Source organism: Nelumbo lutea, chromosome 1 (assembly GCF_056320005.1).
Source record: "Nelumbo lutea isolate HS-2025 chromosome 1, American lotus-T2T, whole genome shotgun sequence".
Classification (NCBI taxonomy): domain Eukaryota; kingdom Viridiplantae; phylum Streptophyta; class Magnoliopsida; order Proteales; family Nelumbonaceae; genus Nelumbo; species Nelumbo lutea.
In genome coordinates this window covers 106,153,155-106,171,284 of record NC_142684.1, presented here as the reverse complement: position 1 = coordinate 106,171,284, position 18,130 = coordinate 106,153,155, and the positions used below count along the sequence as shown (strand labels likewise).

The window sequence follows — 18,130 nt, the reverse complement described above, 5'->3', positions numbered from 1 at the left end:
AAGAAAAAAGAAAAAAGAGAGAGAGAGAGAGAGAGAGAGAACATTCCCTATGACACAGTACAGATACTTTTTTCTGTTTTGTCAGTAACCAGATCGGAAGAGCTTCATTGATATAAAAGTTGAGAAAGTACAAAGAACTAGTTTCTAAGAGAGGAAAATAGACATTAAACCTTTCACACAAGGATAAATGAAAAAAATGAAATGCATCACTGATGTACAATCATATGCATAACCAATACTTTAATTACATCAGGCTGGCATCACAGATACATCTCATCATATGTACAAAATTAATAAAGAAAACTTCCCTGCACAGATGCACAGAAAATGGAAAAGTAATCATCATAAACAATCAGATCTCAACAACAATCAGTACAAATGTATGAAAGGTAAAGGATGTTATAAAAAATTTGGATCAAGTGATAATGCTAGAGCCCCACAAAGAGCTTTAGGGTGCAGACCCACTGAATAAGGGAGTCTTCACTTCTGCTTATTATTCATGGTCAAGCATTTGCCTTGAAAGATCCTCCTATATGCATTCCTTCCATACTCCCAGCTCAAGGCAAAAAGGGTGGATTTCCACAATGTCTTCCCTCTCCTGCTGAAACCTTTCAAACGCCACGCTTCAAGCAGTACTGGAAGGTTTCCAGACAAGACCAATTGAACATTAATTCAATATTGCAGGAAATGACTCCATATACCATATGAAATTATACTTTATCTCTTCTCAAAAAAAAAAAAAGCATGTCCCATAAGTGACTTTGTAAGGGATGAGTAAGTGTTGATTGTTTCCCCTTCTCCACAAAGATTACATACATGAGCAACGGCCATCCCTTTGTTGGATAGATGACTGATGATCAATATACAGTCCAAAGCAGCAATCCAAATGAAAAAATATGAATATAGATGGTGCAGTGGCTTTCCACAGCCATCTCCAATATGAGAATCAAAATCCATCATTCCTATTTATCATAAAAAATCCAACCGTAAAATTTCCCGAGCTTTCAGCCAACCGTACTCTAGCGTCAAGGGTACCAAGTTGAATCCTTACATGACTAAAAACCTCCAAGAAATTTGTTAGAGAATCCAACTCCCAATCACAAAATTGTCTTAGGGAAGGCAAACAAACAATGCAACCACATACAAGTTCATGACATTCCTTTATAGAAACCCCTTTACTTGCAACCAGGGCCCTCCACACCAAGGGTCCTTCCAAAAGTATATCCATTCACCATCTCCCAGTTTGAAAGTTACAAATTTAGAGAAATTACCTCTAACGATAACAACTCCCTTCTAAATATTGGTGTCATAGGCAAGTTGGATGAGTTTTTTCCATAATCCAAAGGCTTTTGGCCATACTCAACATATGAGCCTTCTCCAGATACTCCCCTTTTTTCCCTACACGTATCTCCATAACCATTTACCTAGGAAAGCATTTTTTTAAGTGCATATTTGAGATCTGTTTGGTCAGATTTTCTTCTATCAATGTACCGATCTGATTAGAAGACATCTCTCAATTTCTCAATGTTGATGCAACTGAAGCTGGAATTGACAGCATACATAGAAAAGCATGTCGACAAATTCAATGAGACACTTTCAGTCATTATGCTTTCTTCTCTTAGACAAATAACACCACTTCGATCCAGTTGGCTTCATCTCAAACCTCTCTAAAATTGAATTCTATAGCTCCTTGGACCTGTAGTTTGCCCGCAATGGCAGGCCAAAAAATTAAATGACAGAGAACCATATCCAAAAGTAGCAGCTAACTCTCTAGTTTTGGCACCTCTGCAATAGCCACCATTTCACTCTTTTAACTTTTATCTTTAGACCACAGGCCACTTCAAAGTATATGAAAAGACATCTGGTAACATGATGTTAGTAAGATATTTGAATCTAGGCTGTCAATAGAACATATTTGGGTTGATATAGACCCATTCCACCCAAAGAAAGAGATTTCTGCTAGGAAGTAGTTCACGGGAAGATAAATACTATGGGCTTGCTTCAAAAGAGAAGACCTAATTCCTATCTCTCCCTAACTAGTATGTCTTATGCAAACCCAGTAATGAGGGTTGTCTTCGTTTATTGATTTCCTGCCCCTTTGTTGCAAATATTTGGCTTTGGTTTTTTTTCTTTGTTTCAGTGCAGGTGGACTTTACTGACAGAGGTTATTATGTTATTTGATCCCTCCCAGTTTACTTTGCCAAAGAAGAAAGGGAGGATAATGTGGAGATGTGTTAGAGCAACCTTGATTTGGACCATCTGGGAAGAGAGGAATGCAAGAATCTTCTCAAAGAAGGGGAGAAGCAAGGAAGAAATCAGGATTTGTGTAATGGTTAGGGTGACCGACTGGATCAAGACTCTGGAGTTGTTTTCCTAGTTTTCTTTGATGATATCTAGAGGAACTGCGAAGCAGTTGGTAAAATCTTGGTAAAATCTCTAAGAGATAGGACAAAGTGGAGGTAGTCTAGTACCACCAATTGAAAGGTTTGTTAAACTGAACGTTGATAGGAGTAGCCAAGGTAATCCAGGCCCTTCTGAAATAGGAAGGGTTTTGAGAATTGGAGAAGGTAAATTTATAACATTTTTTTCTGGCCCTGCAGGTATGGGTGGCTCCCTCAAAGCGTAACTGCTTGCTGCAATTCAACGGGTGTAGATAGTTATTGAGATAAACTTGACAAATGTGGTGATCGAAGGGGATTCAAAAGTGGTGGTAGAATGACTAAAGAATCCCGAGTCTATAACTTGGTGCTGCAGGAGTGAAATGAAAAAATTTACATGGCTAACCAGGAATATGAATTTGAAGATACAATGGGTGAGGAGATCAGCAAATGGGATGGCGGATGCTTTGGCTAAACAAGGAATGAATGGTTCAGGAATGACAATTCTAGTAGCATCCATGATGATCAAGAAATGAGAAACACAAAAAATAGAAGAACAATTTTTTATTAAGTTGTGGTGCATGTAATAGGATGCTACTGTGAAGTGCAATGTGGTAGAACAATAAAAGCAGGAGTTAGAGGACTTATCAGCTAAGGAGTGTCTGGAACACAATCCTTAAACAGAATTTCACCTCCTTTGGATCAAGTCCAGTGTAGTAGTGGAAAATTGACATTTTACTCTAGGATTCAATAGCCTTGAACGGCACTTAAAACCATTAACTCGGAATACTGAGTCACACAAACTGCAATAATATTTAACTCGGAAGTGAATGATGAATGTGGTGCGAGAATGTGTGTGTGCGTGCAATGACTAACTCGAGCATAAGTATAAATAGCCACATTCCTACAAGTGAGAAAGGCGGCGACTCTTTTGAAAGAAACCATATAAAGGCACTAATGAATGATGTGAATTTTGGTTTGAATTGAAAGGTTATTTGAATTCAAAAATGAATGGTCACTTTATTAGAATGAAAACTTACAAAACAATTGAAATTTAAAATGGAAAAGTCACAAAAGATATGTGGGCAGATAACCCACACCCACACCCAACCCAGCCTGACTCAGCACACAATTGCAAAAACCAACTTTCCTTGAGATCAACAGGTGGCCCCCTCGCATTTTAGATTTGAAAATATGTCACTTGCACATCCAACGTTTGCAGAAAATGTCATATTATAAGATCCGGGTGGTCTAAATCGATTGGGGCTGATCATACACATCATATCTTTTCGAGAATTAAAAAAATGCAGACTCTGCAGCTAATAAAATAGGGAAAAGAAAGACCTCCGTGTTGTGTTAGGTTTGAAGGAAAAGGTATACAGGTTTCCCTACCTTTTCCTTCAAACCAAACATAGCCTAAGATCTAGAAAAGAGAGGTATTTAGCAAGGTTCAAAATTTCGATACAGGCCAATACGCCAGTTGGGGCATACAAGCCTATATCCTGGCTCGCATTTTTTTAGTTTTTTTTTTTTCTTTTCTTTAAACTGGTTCAGAGGGGTCAGTTTAAAGCCCATCTACCCCCTGAACCAGGTCAGACCCCGAAACACCCACTGTAGGGGCATATCGGGAGGCCACCGATACGATATATATCGGCCAATATGGCCCGATACATGTCAAAATTTTGAACATTGGTATTTGGTCAACTTAATGAAAGGATGCTAATAGGGAAATGGAATGGAAATATATATAAAAAAAAAAACAAATTTTCATTTGATTTTGAAATAGAAAAAAAAAATAGTTGAAGACAAAAATCAAGAATTAATTGGGACAAGGAATAGGGATTGGATCCAGGTTTGGTAAACACTTTTTATGATTGTGCACTGTGAAAGGGTATTGAGAAATCTTTCAACAAATTCATTTAAGGCATCAAGTATGAGTTTGAGGATGGATCAAAGATGGACTTTTGGGGCTGATATTTGGGCTATGGAAAGACCTAAGGAGGAATTCCCATCTCTGTTAGCAATTGCTACAAATAAGGAGTATTCAGTTTTGAAGAACTATATATGTTGCAATGAAGCTGTTGTCCGTAACCCTTACTTCAGCCATAGACTGAATGATTGGGAGATTGATTCGTTAGTAGAACTATTGCCAACTCTTCAGAACTGCAGGCCAAACAGGGATAGAAGAACAGTGTTTTAAAAGAGAAAGGTGCAAAAAGAGCACAAGGTCCATTTTGCACCCGAGGCGCAAGGTGAAGGCAAGGCGCACGCCTTTCTGAAGCAAGGCACAAAAATACAAAAAAAAAAATTAAAATTTTCAAAAAACTCAAAAAAAAATATTCAAAAATAAGTCAATTGCCAAAAATCAAAAAATGCAAATTATTAAAATAGCAACACATTATTAACTAAAAATATAAACTTAAATTTGAAAATAAATGCTATAAAGAAACCTATTACCTCAAATTAAATACATAAACATAATATGTAAAACATATCTAAAATAAAAATTTTAAAACAAAATCAAGCATAGCATATAAAACATATTCAAGCATGTAAACTCTTAATCTCTTTATTTTTTCCCAATTGCATTACATCAAATAGCTAATGTGATGTTAAACATTATGTATTCTTGATTCTACAAGCCGCCTTTGTACCAAGCCCCCTCCCCCCAAGGCAAGCCCAAACAAGTCCATATTAGGGTATTAAAGTCTTAATCCATATAAAAAAGAAAGGTTTTATAATTTAAGTGTCTTTTAAAATTATCTTTTATTAGGATAAATGAATGAGCAACATTAGAAAATTGCAATTTGCAAATAGGGATCAGTATCAATGTTATATTTTTTCCATAACCCGCAATACTGTTAGAAGTAAACAGTGTGTTAATGGATTAGTACCAATGTTATTGCCAATGAACAAGATAATCTTCCACATATTCATAACCATGTTTACTAATAATGCTGCCTATTACAGTTTCATTTCTTATAAGCAGTGACACCATACTCAAAACTCGGCATAAAGATTACTATGCTCATAACAATATTTTCATGGAAATAGTTTTTTTTTATATATTTTGAAGACAATTTGTATAAGCAAATGAGATCTTTACATACACATAGAAGACCATTTACAGAACCTGTTTGGAAAAGTGATCTGCTACAAGAGGCTAGAAGAGCTGGGGAAAGACCAAAAAGGATTTGGGTGGAAGTAATAAGATATGGTTTAAGCACCCATAATTTAATGATGGATATAGCGCTAAACAGAACAGAAGGGAAAAACAGGATACATGTAGCCGACCCCATATGGTTAGGACAAGGCTTAGATGATGATGATTGATTGATTGATCTACACGTATGTGTGTGTGTGCAAGTGCAAGAGAAAATGGGAGAATATATATATACAACAAGCAAAGCTTAATCCAACATACATTGCAAAAGTGAAAGCTAATTTTTCAAAGAATCAAGTTGCCATGAGTTTCAATCAGCACCATGTAGCGATTATTCAACTTACAAATGAACTCAACAATGAGGTGACCATGCAGAAAGTGGTCAAATTTAATACCTAGAGAAAATTTTCATTGCTTTACAGTTTAAAAAAATAATAATACCTAGAGAGTCTGCAAGTATTCTTGTAAGTCTTGAGTTCTCATGGGGTATAATATCCTTCTTCAAAGTCAAAGACGACAATACATCTCCCAACCTACAAAATAGAATAGCAAAAACAGTAGAAACTTAAGGAGAAATGGCCATAGATAACTGATAAAAGCAACATAAGGAATATAAGATCAAGTAGTTTGTAACAAAAAAAAGAGGTTCATTTGCCAGAACAGCAACTATGTGCATAGAAGGAAAAAGAAATGCAAGAAAATCCATAGTAGAAATACAAAGTTGCCAATCCTTACTAGATGCTAATCTAAATTATTTCTTTGCTATGTAAATAATACATATTTACTTATGTAAATAATACATATTTACTAGATGCTAATCTAAATTATTTCTTTGCTATGTAAATAATACATATTGAAAATATCATCCCAAAGGCTGCAATGTCACTGTTGAGTACAGATTTTGTTAACACAATACAACAAGCAATTACTGAAAGGTAGGACAAGGTGATGAAAAAACACCTTCAGAAGAATAGCTAAAACTCTTCCAAGAATTTTTTGGTTTTGCTTCGTTCTCAAATATTGTAACATTCTTTTGCCCCATCTGGTCCACAAAATCAGCAAAAGGATTCACGGGCAAAAGGGCTTTTCCTCTTCTGTCCAGTATTTTAAAAGCAAAGCACAAGGGGCAATTTGCACCCGAGGAGCAAGGTGAGGTGCACGCCTTTTTGAAGCAAGGCACAAAAATACAAAAATGCCAAAAAAATAAAAAAAAAAGTCAGAAATTTCAAAAAACATTGCCAAAAATTTCAAAAAATGCAAAGAAAATCAAATAATATAAAACATAAATATTAATAATAAAATATAATCTTAAATTTTAAAATAAAAGTTCTAAAAAACCTATTATCTAAAATTAAAATACATAAACATAACATGTAAAGCACATTCAAATGAAAATTTAAAAATAAAATCAAACACATAAAACATTTTCAAGCATGTAAAGCCCAAAATCCCTTTTTCCTTCAATTGCATTACTTCAAATATCTAATGTGATGTAAAACATCTTGCATTCCTGATTCTACAAGCTGCCTTTGTACCAAGCCCCTCAAGGCAAGCCCAAACAAATCCATGTTAGGGTCTTAAATTCTTAAATCTTACACAAAATAAATGATTTTATTTTATTAATTCTCTTTTAAGAAGATATTTTACTAGGATGGATGAATGAACAACATTAGCAAATAGGGGGTTCTCGGAACCAGGAATGTACGATGTTTTATATGTTTGAACAACATTAGCAAATAGTGCAAGGCACGCGCCTTTTGAAAGTGCTGCACCTAGGACCTAGGCATTACTTAAAATGTGCCTCGCCTGAACACGTAGGCACGCCTGAGGTGCACCTTTTAAATCACTGCTTCTGTCAGACCTTTAAAATGCCAGATTAAAAAAAAAAAAAAAAAGAAACTCAATGGAGAAGCCAGTGCCCCAGGAAGCACCACATTTGAAAACTCTAGAAAATGAGACCAGAATTGGTAGAACTAAAAATTGGTGAATTAGTCATCAGTTTCTGGAGTATTAGAGAATAGCACACTACCAGTATCACCAATGCCCTTTTCCTGTTCAGTTCAAAGTTCAAACTATCAACATAAGGCCCCCAATTACAGACATACCATAAAAAGACCTAGATAATATTGATTGTTTGGCACCATAAACAGCTAGGAAGGATCCAAGGGAGGTTGAACTTGGCCATTTAACAAAAGATCAGGCTGATAACATACCATAAGAGTCCCAAGGTCAAATTCTAGGTCAGACTGGTTCAGTGCAGGGCTGTGACTTGGGTCATTTGGCAATTTAGAAGCAAGTCAGTAAAGACTTGTTCCTCCCAGTCATTAAGGTTTCTCCCTAGTTAGAGAGTGAAACTACATCCAACAGATTAACTTTAAAACATTGACCAACTAAAGCATCTCTTTCTTCTGCTGCTAGAAAAGACAGGAATGCAAATGTTTTAGGAACAGTTGCAAGGGGTTTAAAAGAAAACCAGAAGGTTAGAGATCAGAAAATTATTAAAACTTTACTTGTATATATTGGGTTCTACTCATCTTGGGTTCTACTCATCTTAATAAAACTTTACTGTTACTGATCTCTAGACTGTAGTTGTACATATTGGGTTCGACTCATCTTAATAAAACTTTACTGTTCCTGATCAGAAAATTATCAAAAAAAACAGAGAGAGAGAGAGAGAGCAACACAAATGTTTTGGGCACAGTTGCAAGGGGTTTAAAAGAAAACCTGAAGGCTAGAGATAAGACTCGTTATCTCCATATTGTGTACTTGTACATATTGGGTTTTACTCAAATTAATAAAATTTTACTGTTATTGATCAGAAAATTATTCAAAAAACAGACAGAGAAAGAGAGGGAAAGAACACCTCCAACTATTTTAAAATATTGGCCAACTAGTAGCATCTCTCTGCTGCTAGAAAAGAGAGAAAAAGTGCTCCTCCATTAGAGAACAATCATCAAACCATAAGCCATTGCCATGTAACCTGATTTCTCTGATGACTTGTGGTAGATTTTTAAATTCCTCCCCAATACCAATGTCTATTCCATCCACCTCACTAGAATGCATGATGGGCCACTTGCATTCTTGGAAGCTGCTCATGTCTATGCTGTTGATGGTTTTATTTCACCAACCATGTAAAGTTTCTGCATCTTTAGGAAGCCTACCTTTTTTCTGGTTATATCTCATATATGATAGAAATATAGAATTCTATAGCCCGTTTATGAAAAAACATAAAAATAATAAAAGTGAAGCTCACTGCCTCCATTTTACCTCTTATTCATGAAAGCCATTCCATCATATTCTTCCTTGGCTTCAATTCCCTTACCCTGGTCCTTCATTAGAGATACATCCATGCTCCTCAACCCTTCTGATGGAAGACAGAGAATGCAACCATTCACTCTTCCTTGCTTCAATCCAGCCAAAGACTTCCTCTATACTTCCATTTTGTCTTCAATTCCTTCAATTTCCCATTATATGTCTAGCCAATCCAACAAACTCACCTAAATTCCATCTTTACAGTATTAGGTTAAAAGCCTTGTTTCTTGCAACTGCATGTCTAGGCAATGGTCAAAGTACAGCTTCGTCTGTAACCTCTGGAAGGTCTTCTTCCCAATCAGATTAAACCAAAAGCCCGTCTAGTTTTTTCAACATGGTTTGTCCATGCAAAGATAACCCAAACAAGGTTAAGTAAAAAAAAAAAAAAAAATCCTTATGTGATGTCTACACATATTCAGAAAAGCTCTATATACCTGAAATGATTATTGACCTTCTCATGAGAGAATCTGATCGTTTTGAAGTCTACTCCCTTTTTTTTCCTTTGATGAGTAATATTCTACTCCCAATTATGCACCAACAGATTGTTTTAATTTCACTGTCAAAGCTTCTCATGAGAGAATCTGATTGTTTTAATTTCATCTCAATCTACATAATTTGTCTTAGGATTTCATCATCTGGTCCATATACTATCACAATTACCAATTGAAACTTATCAGTTATCATGTTTATTGCAAATGCAGGGAAATGGAGAAGTGGCCCATTTTTTGCCCTTCAAAGTGACTCCCCACATATATCATATAATTATAATATCACCAGCTGTATCTAAACAAGGAAAACCCAATGACATGGCTTGAAAGTTGAAACCCTGAAGCCCACTTATAATGGAGTGAATAAAACTTTGGAGCATTATCACTTGGAGCAACAGGATGTCTGGTTGCCATTTTTTTGAGAAAAGAGATAGGTATATATTTTCTATTTTTTCTGACAAGTACAAGCACAATTATGTTAAATGGTACAAAAAATGCTGTAAATGTGCCAAAGCGCCTCTAATATTGCAGCAGTACCAACTATCCACCCTATCCTTCTTTTATTTCTTTCAACTTTACAAGTCCCCCCCTTGGGGAGTTATTCCCCAAAACAACTGATCATTGCATGCTCCACGCCTCGCCAAAGCATTAGCCACACTAATGGTCAATCCCAGCATAATGTTATGGTAAACTCCCAACTCCCTAGCCAGCTGTTTTGTCTCTGTAATTACATATCTGTAACTCCCATGATTCTGTCATAGAAGCCACCCCATAATAACATAGGAATCCCCTGCCATCAGATTTCTAAGGTTTACAAGTTTAACCAAGCCCATCTCTTGCTGGGCTTCAATCACCAGTACCCTTAAAGAAACCCCAAACCCAATGGGACTGTAATCACCTGTGCACTTCAAGGTAGCCACCAAAAGCGCAACCATTAAAATTTAACTTAATCATACTAGAAGAGGGCAGTGACCATGAGACACGTGAAGATCTCCTTGTTGATGAAGATCATGCTGCAATCTTCCAATTCCTAATAATATCATGAGAAATGAAAGGTGAGAAATCATTCAATGGTTTCAAACAATGAGTCGGATTCATAGTGAAGATTTCCATAAGAACCTCTTTAGATTAAATCTTTTCTTGAGAACTCTAGTATTCCACTTGCAGAATGTAGATGCTCAAAAATGAACAAGATGTTCAGAAGAAGAAGAAGAAGAAGAAGAGAGAGAGAGAGAGAGAGAGAGAGACAAAACAAGAGAGAAATTGAAGAGAGACAAAAGAGCCAGGTGTGGGCTTTCATTGAGATATGCCAATTTAAGTCAAAATTACAGATTAGCCCTCCATTAGTATAAACTATAAAACATAAATAGACAAAAATGACATTAAATTGACACCTCTCAACACTCCCCCTCAAGCTAGATATACATATTGTGCATGCCTATCTTGAATAGGTTCTCTTCCAACTTAGGCCAAAGACAACCCTTTGGTCAAACAATCAGCTAGCTGGTCACTTGACTTCAAAATGCTTAGACGATGAATTATACTATCCACTAAAAGACAAAGCAATAAGTCATTCAGTTCAACCACTTCAGTTGTTATCAAACAGCCCCTTAGACTTCCCTTTTTCTTTGGTTTTCAAGAGAGTGAAGGTTGAAGGTGATTTGATGGACAAAGGATCCCTAATTGGCTCTTGACCACATTTTGACAACATATCAGAGAACTCAGCGATTTAGCACCCAAGGTGAATTGTGAACATCTCATTAATGGACACCAAGGTGAACTCAGGGAATTTTCCTACATTGTTTCTCAATTATAATAATGTCTCCTTCACTCTTACAGGGGCCTTGTAATAGGGACATTTCCAACTTATGCCAGACCTTGCTGTTGTCTTCTTTTGATGTTTAGTAAAGTTATCATTTTTTATTAAAACAAGAAGAAGAAGAAGAATTAAAAACTGTCCTAGTAACAACATCAGTATCCCCCACCTGAAAAACCACACAAAATCAACACTTTCCCTAAAAGGCTATTTCAAAGCACCGGATCCCAAGAAAGCTAATAGCATATCAATTTGCACTATAACAAAAATACTGCAAATCTGCAACATGTCTTTACCGAACAATGCAATCTGATGACCAAAAGGTATAATCAATATTTAAAGAAAAAAAAATGATGAATGGTGGAGACTAATAAATCCAATAGTTGAAAAAAATAATAATGTTAGTAATTTGACAACTTCATTAGACAACTAAACACTATTCAAGCAGGAAAAAAATATATATGCTTAAGTAGGAAGAGAGATTAAAAAACACAATGTATTTTCTGCCAGAAGAAGTATCAAATAACTTAGATACATTTTTATAAGTAACCAATATACATATAGTGTATACAATTCGAAAGAATGAACAAAATAATTACTAATGCTTACAAAACTTACGCAGAAAGCGAGTTCATCACATGCAGCAAATCTGTTACTCGCTCTCCACTAGCATCTTCGTCGAGCAAACCTTCACTTCCAGCCAAGTCCACAAGAGAAAGTTTACTGTACAAGTTTTCTCTGGTAATCCAATTGCTATAGTGCATGTGAATTGTAATGATCCTAAAGAAATCACAGCCAGGAAAAAAAAACATAAGATAAATTTATGATGGAACCTATATTAATAACAAGCAAAAAGGGCACCCCATCATATGCCTTCCAGAATCTAACAAAGCTATCCCTAGCTTCAGGTAAGAAAGATAAACTGTTTTGGAGTGCCATCTCATTTACAGTATATTGTGGCATTTGGAAAGAAATGAATGAGAGGATGTTCTAAGGCAGGAAGAAAGGAAAAAGAGAGTTCACTTTCCAAGATCAATTATCTTGTCCTTGATTGGATCTTGGCTCATCCACAATTTGAAGTTGCTCAAAGAGATGATTTTGGGTCTGATTTTTGGGATGCTTTTTAACTTATAATGGATGGATGACAATCAGTAAGCTCCTTAAGTTTTGATTTTAGGTAGTTTATCTGTTATTGGTGTGTTACCTCAACACCCACAACCTTGTACATTTTAGTTTCTCCAATAAAGTTTTCTATCCACTTACTATCATAGAAAGGGAGTTCATTTCCACCATATGCAAAATATGAAAACTAAGTAACTAAGCAACAGGAGTATGCATCGTTTTCACTCCCATTTCTCCAAACCCATTCTCCCTTCCTCTTTCCCAAAAATAAAACAGACCACACAAGAAAGCAGCATATAATTTCTTCCTATCAAATAAATCTACATTGCCAACTGATAGCAGGGAAACAAATTAAATTTAACAATACCAAAACAAAATTGTCCAAAAAATATTAAAATGATATTATATTAAAATAAATAAAGAAGCCCAGCATTCTACAACTGAAATAAAACACACAAAAATATAAATTGAATAGATTGTAAAAGAAAACAACTAATTCCAGACTAAAGGGAACATAGACCATACAAATGAGAAACGTTGAATTTCATTATGTCTGTCCCTCGATTCTGAAGCCCTGCTTTTAGAACTTTAGAGAAGTCTAAAGGATTTTCAACCTTTTCCTGAACAAGTTCTATGAAAGAATCTGGTGGACCCATGCGGACCTTCGATAGATTATTCCTCAGTTCTGAGAGTAAATCATGTACCTATTAAAACATGAGGTTGGACCACAATTAGAAATATGACAGTGTTGAATTCAAACTACCTCTAAAAAACAAAGTACTGCATCTAACAAATATGCAATTATGCATAGGGTGGCCATCAAGTGTAATTCAATTGGTACCTGTTCATTGTATAGCTCAAAGATTGTAACATAAAAATCAAGTCGTGAAGAAGAAGTCATATCTGAGTTGGACAAATCAAACAGCTCCTCAAAGCACCTAACATACAAACCACGCTCATGACTAGATCCTTCCTGCAAAAGTTCATATCTAGTAAAGAAAAGGTGAAAGAAGGAAGGGTGAAAGATGATGATGATGATGACAATATGTGTTGACTGGATAAAATTTTGAGTTATTCGATTCTTATCAGTTCAAGTTTTGAAGTTTTCGAGGGTTCAAGGTAGCATACATGCTGATTGAACCCTAACAAATGAGAAAAAAAATAAAAAACTAGTATTTAACTTAAACTGAATAATTTAGCTTAATAATGTCTATTTTATTATTAGAATCTCAAAAGTTAAGAATATAAAAGTATCCAAGAGCACTGTGGAGAAAACTTCTCGGCAACTAAGCAAGCCAACCCTTCATAAGTGTCTTATCGCCTAGGCATCACCTAGATGCCACTTGACAAATATGGAATGTATGTTCTTGTTTTAGTTTTCTACAATAGAATATCTTTGCGTCACTTTCTTTTATCAGCACATGTCTCTACATTTCTACTCTTCTTAATTAATATCTTTTGCTGTCAACTAGACACATGTACATATGTGGAGAGAGAAAGAGAGAGACCATAGTGTGTGTCTTTCCTGAACCAGTTTGCCCATAAGCAAATATGGAAACATTATACCCATCCAAAGCTGATTGTACAAATGGCTGGACATCATGGAAAAGTTCCCCTGAAAGTACAAGACATCAAAAAAGGTAAATAACAAAAAACGTATACTTGCACTCAATTGGGAATTCGAATCCCATATAAATTAAATGCAGAAAAACCTAACCAACCTTGAGTTACTAAACAAGAAAATACACAAATCAAAGAAGAAAAGAAATAAAAATAGCAGCAAGAAACCTATGTTCCTTACCTTGTCCAACATGAGGTCCATAAACCCTATCAAATTCAAAATCCTTCTTAGGGTTGGAGAGAGAATCATCAGTAGTAATAACACGGATTGTGAAATCATCAGGAAATTCAACGCAGGATAGGCCTTCATTTTCAAATAGTGGCCTTGTGCGGCAAAACAACTTTATGTTTCCTGAAATCATCAGTCCAGCTTTTCAAATAGAAAACTACCACAATGGTTATAAGAACTTAACATATGTCTTTACTCCTAATATTTGTTCAAATATTTTCATTGATCTGGGTATATATGCAAAGCATAAGTGTAACATTTTACAACATATTCCCCATACATTTCTTATTGTCTTAACTGAACTTTACCATCTTAATTATATCAATACAATGATTTCACTTAACACCCTTACTACCAATATTACATTAAGGCTTCACCCTGTGTCTGGCCATGGCATCAGCCAGCATATTTGCTGATCTCCAGGTCCATATAAAACCAGTGTTTTAAAAGCGCAAGGCACAAAAAAGGTGCAGGGGTCAATTTGCACTTGAGGTGCAAGGCGCAAGGCGCAAGGAGAGGTGCGTGCCTTTTTGAAGCAAAGCACAAAAATGCAAAAAAAAAATCTAAAAATCAAAAAAATATATATCAGAAATTTCAAAAAAATCAAAAAAAATTAAAAAAAATATATTAAACATAATCTTAATAAAAATATAAACTTAAATTTTAAAATAAATGTTTTAAAAAACCTATTATCTAAAATTATAATACATAATCATAAGATGCAAAGCATATCCAAATGAGAATTAAAAAATAAAATCAAACATATCAAACATTTTCAAGCATGTAAAACCTCTAATCTCTTTTTTCACTCAATTGCATTATTTCAAGTAGCTAATGTAATATAAAACATATTAAATTCCTGATTCTACGAGCCGCCTTTGTGCCACACCCCTTGAGGCAAGCCCAAACAAGTCCACATTAGGTCTAAAAATCTTAGTTTTCACACAAAAAATAATGATTTTATAGTTTTAGTTGCTTTTTAAGAAGACATTTTATTAGGATGAATGAATGAACAACATTACCAAATTGGGGGTTCTCGCCTGGGCTGAGGCACATTTTAGGGTATGCGCCTCGCCTATATTCAAAAAAAGCAAAATAGCGTCAAATTTTCAAAAGGTGCACCAGGCGTGCGCCTTTGGAAAGGGTTGCACCTAGGACCTAGGCAAGGCACATATTGTAAAATGCACCTCACCTGTGCGCGCGCCTTTTAAATCATTGTATAGAACTTGCAATCAATTATGATGTGTTAGTGGTGTTAGTGAAGGGGTATTTCAGTCCTTGTACTTGTTGAGAATGTTGATGTGTATGGTTATGTTAGTTTGAGTGCCTCTTACTTAAAGAAGGGCACTAAAGTCTTTTCCAATAAGTTAATAATATAATAACAGGTATGGCCAAATCTAGGGATAACTCTTCTCTAATTCGAACAAGCCTTTCTCTCTTTTCTCTCTTTTCTCTCTTCTTCTTTCCTCTCCTACTTCTTGCTGTTTACTTTACTTTACAGTCAACGAACAAGACAGAATTCTAGGGCAGGTCAAACTTCAACATGGTATCAAAGCGAGGTTCACCAAATCAGACTTGCTAGAATTCTGTCTTCTGCGCATTCGAAATAGGGTTTCTCTTGGGTTTCTCAGCTGAGTTGGAGACTGGGAAAAGGGCTGAAAAGGAGAGATCGCCCTCTTCCCTAAGAGGTTCCTATGCCTCCGATTGTGTCGTTGGTGATTGGTTGTTGTGGTTTCTAAGCCCTAGTTAGGGCTGGTATGTGTGGTGCAATGGTGTCTCAGCCCTTCGTGTGGTTGGCCTTCAGGCGATGAGGTAAAGTTTTTTTATGCATATTTTTCTGTTATGCAATACATGAGAGGTGTAGTACAGTTCGCATGATGGGTTTTCATATTGCAGTATGCTAGGGTTTATGCTAGGGTTTATTCTGGTTTGTGTGTGATTCGAAGGGCAATAGTGTCTACTTAATGGTGAAACTTCCTGTAGTTGTGGATTAGGGTTGGTGGTGTTACAAGTGTGGTTTTCAGCATTTGATATCGCTGAAATCAGTGTGTAGACTTCGGTGAGTAGGGGTTGTGGTGTTGCAGTTTTCAGCATTATATACTGCTGAAATCAGTGTGCAGATTTCGGTGAGTAGGGTTTGTGGTGTTGCAGTTCTCAGCATTTATTACTGTTGAAATCAGTGTGCACATTTCGGTGAAGTGTCTGTGTAGTGTGCAGTGTGTAGTGCTCATAATTCAGTGCTCAGAATTCAGTGATAACGGAGTTCGGCAATGGCAAATAACAGTGATAGTAAACCTAGTGTCATGATATTTACTGACTACCTGAATGTCCAAATGACCTCCATTAAACTGAATGGAGAGAATTATGTCCCTTGGGCCAAGTCTGTAGAGGTTTTTCTGAAGGCGAAGAAGAAAGTGAAGCATATAAGAGAGGAGAAACCCCCCACTAATTCTCAGGAGTATGAAGACTAGGAACAGGAAGATGCACAGATCATTACATGGTTGTGGAACAGTATGGAACCCAAAATCAGTGTGAACTTCATGTTTCTTGACACAGCCAAAGAGGTGTGGGATCATGCTAAGAAACTGTATTCAGGTCAGGATAATACCACTAGGGTATATCAACTGTATCAGGAATACTTCAATCTGCAACAGGGAAATCAAAGCCTTGAGGATTACTATGCCAGTGTGAGGAATATCCGTAATGAGTTAAATGTCTATCATCCTCTCACTTCAGATGTCAAAGTTCAACAGCAACAGCGAGAGCAGCTTGATGTGACACGGTTTCTGGTGGGGCTGAAGTCTGAGTATGAACCAGTACGAGCCCAGATACTAGGGGGATCTGCTCTTCCATCTTTAGAGGAGGTGTTTGCTCGTCTTCTGAGGGCTTCCATTGGATCTATGGACTCCAATGTCTCCGATAAATCAGCATTTGTAGTGTAGAGAGGTCGAGGTGGCAAAAGTGGGGCTCGAGGAGCCCAGCCTGGCAGGAGTGGTAGTGGTGGATCTACACATATCCGTGGAGGTGGTCGTACTGGAGGTAGAGATTCAGGGGGAGCTCGTGGTAGAGGATGTGGCTCGGGTCCACGGAAGTGTACTCATTGTGGTTTGGATGGACATACCATTAACTACTGCTATGACTTACGTGGTCCTCCCTCGACGTGGGCCAACCATGCCATGACTAGTGACACCAGTTTCAGCTCTATACAGGAGAACCGGTCAGCTGACCCGATGCCTTCTACTCCCTCAAATGGTCCAGGCAAGGAGATGGTGAGTGTTCCTCGAGATGAGTATGAGAGGTTTGTTCAATCCAAGTCGCAACAGAACACATCTTCCTTTGCACACTCAAGTATGGCTTGTTTGGCATCCACACCCAACCCCTGGATTATTGACTCTAGAGCCTTCGATCACATGACGGGAACTCTAGGTGTGTTTTCATCTCTCACTCATTGCTCAACATCACAATCTGTTACCCTTGCTAATGGCTCCACATCATCTATCTGTGGTGTTGGCAATGTTGACCTAGACCTTGTATCCATATCCTCTGTTTTATATGTACCTAAACTTCCATTTAATCTTATGTCTGTTAGTAAGCTGACCAAGTCCCTTAAGTGCTCCAACACATTTTACCCTTCTCTGTGTGTTTTTCAAGATCTCAAATCGGGGATGAAGATTGGTGGAGGGCAGGAAGCCGGTGGACTGTATTATCTTGATGGTGGTGGACGAATGTCAACGGCCCTTCAGTCATCCATTTCTCCTCTCCATTGGCATTGTAGATTTGGTCATCCTTCGTTGAAAGTGTTGCAGTCCTTAGTCCCTTCATTGAGTCAACTTTCTGTTTTAGATTGTGAGTCATGTCAATTTGGGAAACACCATCGTGTTCCCTTTCATTCTAGGGTCGATAACCGTGTGTCGAGTCTTTTTTCTTTAATTCATTCAAATGTTTGGGGTCCTTATAAAGTGATGTCATATAATGGATACCGATATTTTGTTATTTTTGTTG

The 18,130-nt window shown here is 36.7% G+C and overlaps 1 protein-coding gene across 3 annotated transcripts in view; it reads right to left on the bottom strand.

Moving 5' to 3' along the window:
* LOC148876615 (kinesin-like protein KIN-14B) overlaps positions 1-18,130 on the bottom strand; it is a 131,206-nt gene that overhangs the window by 81,911 nt on the left and 31,165 nt on the right. For all 3 annotated transcript variants that reach the window (XM_088977228.1, XM_088977391.1, XM_088977309.1), the window contains 6 exons: positions 14,081-14,251; positions 13,788-13,894; positions 13,121-13,252; positions 12,805-12,983; positions 11,776-11,937; positions 5,983-6,074 (listed from right to left, as the gene is read on the bottom strand). In XM_088977228.1, the coding sequence (XP_088833354.1) occupies positions 5,983-6,074; positions 11,776-11,937; positions 12,805-12,983; positions 13,121-13,252; positions 13,788-13,894; positions 14,081-14,251 (843 nt within the window). The remainder of the gene's footprint in view (positions 1-5,982; positions 6,075-11,775; positions 11,938-12,804; positions 12,984-13,120; positions 13,253-13,787; positions 13,895-14,080; positions 14,252-18,130) is intronic.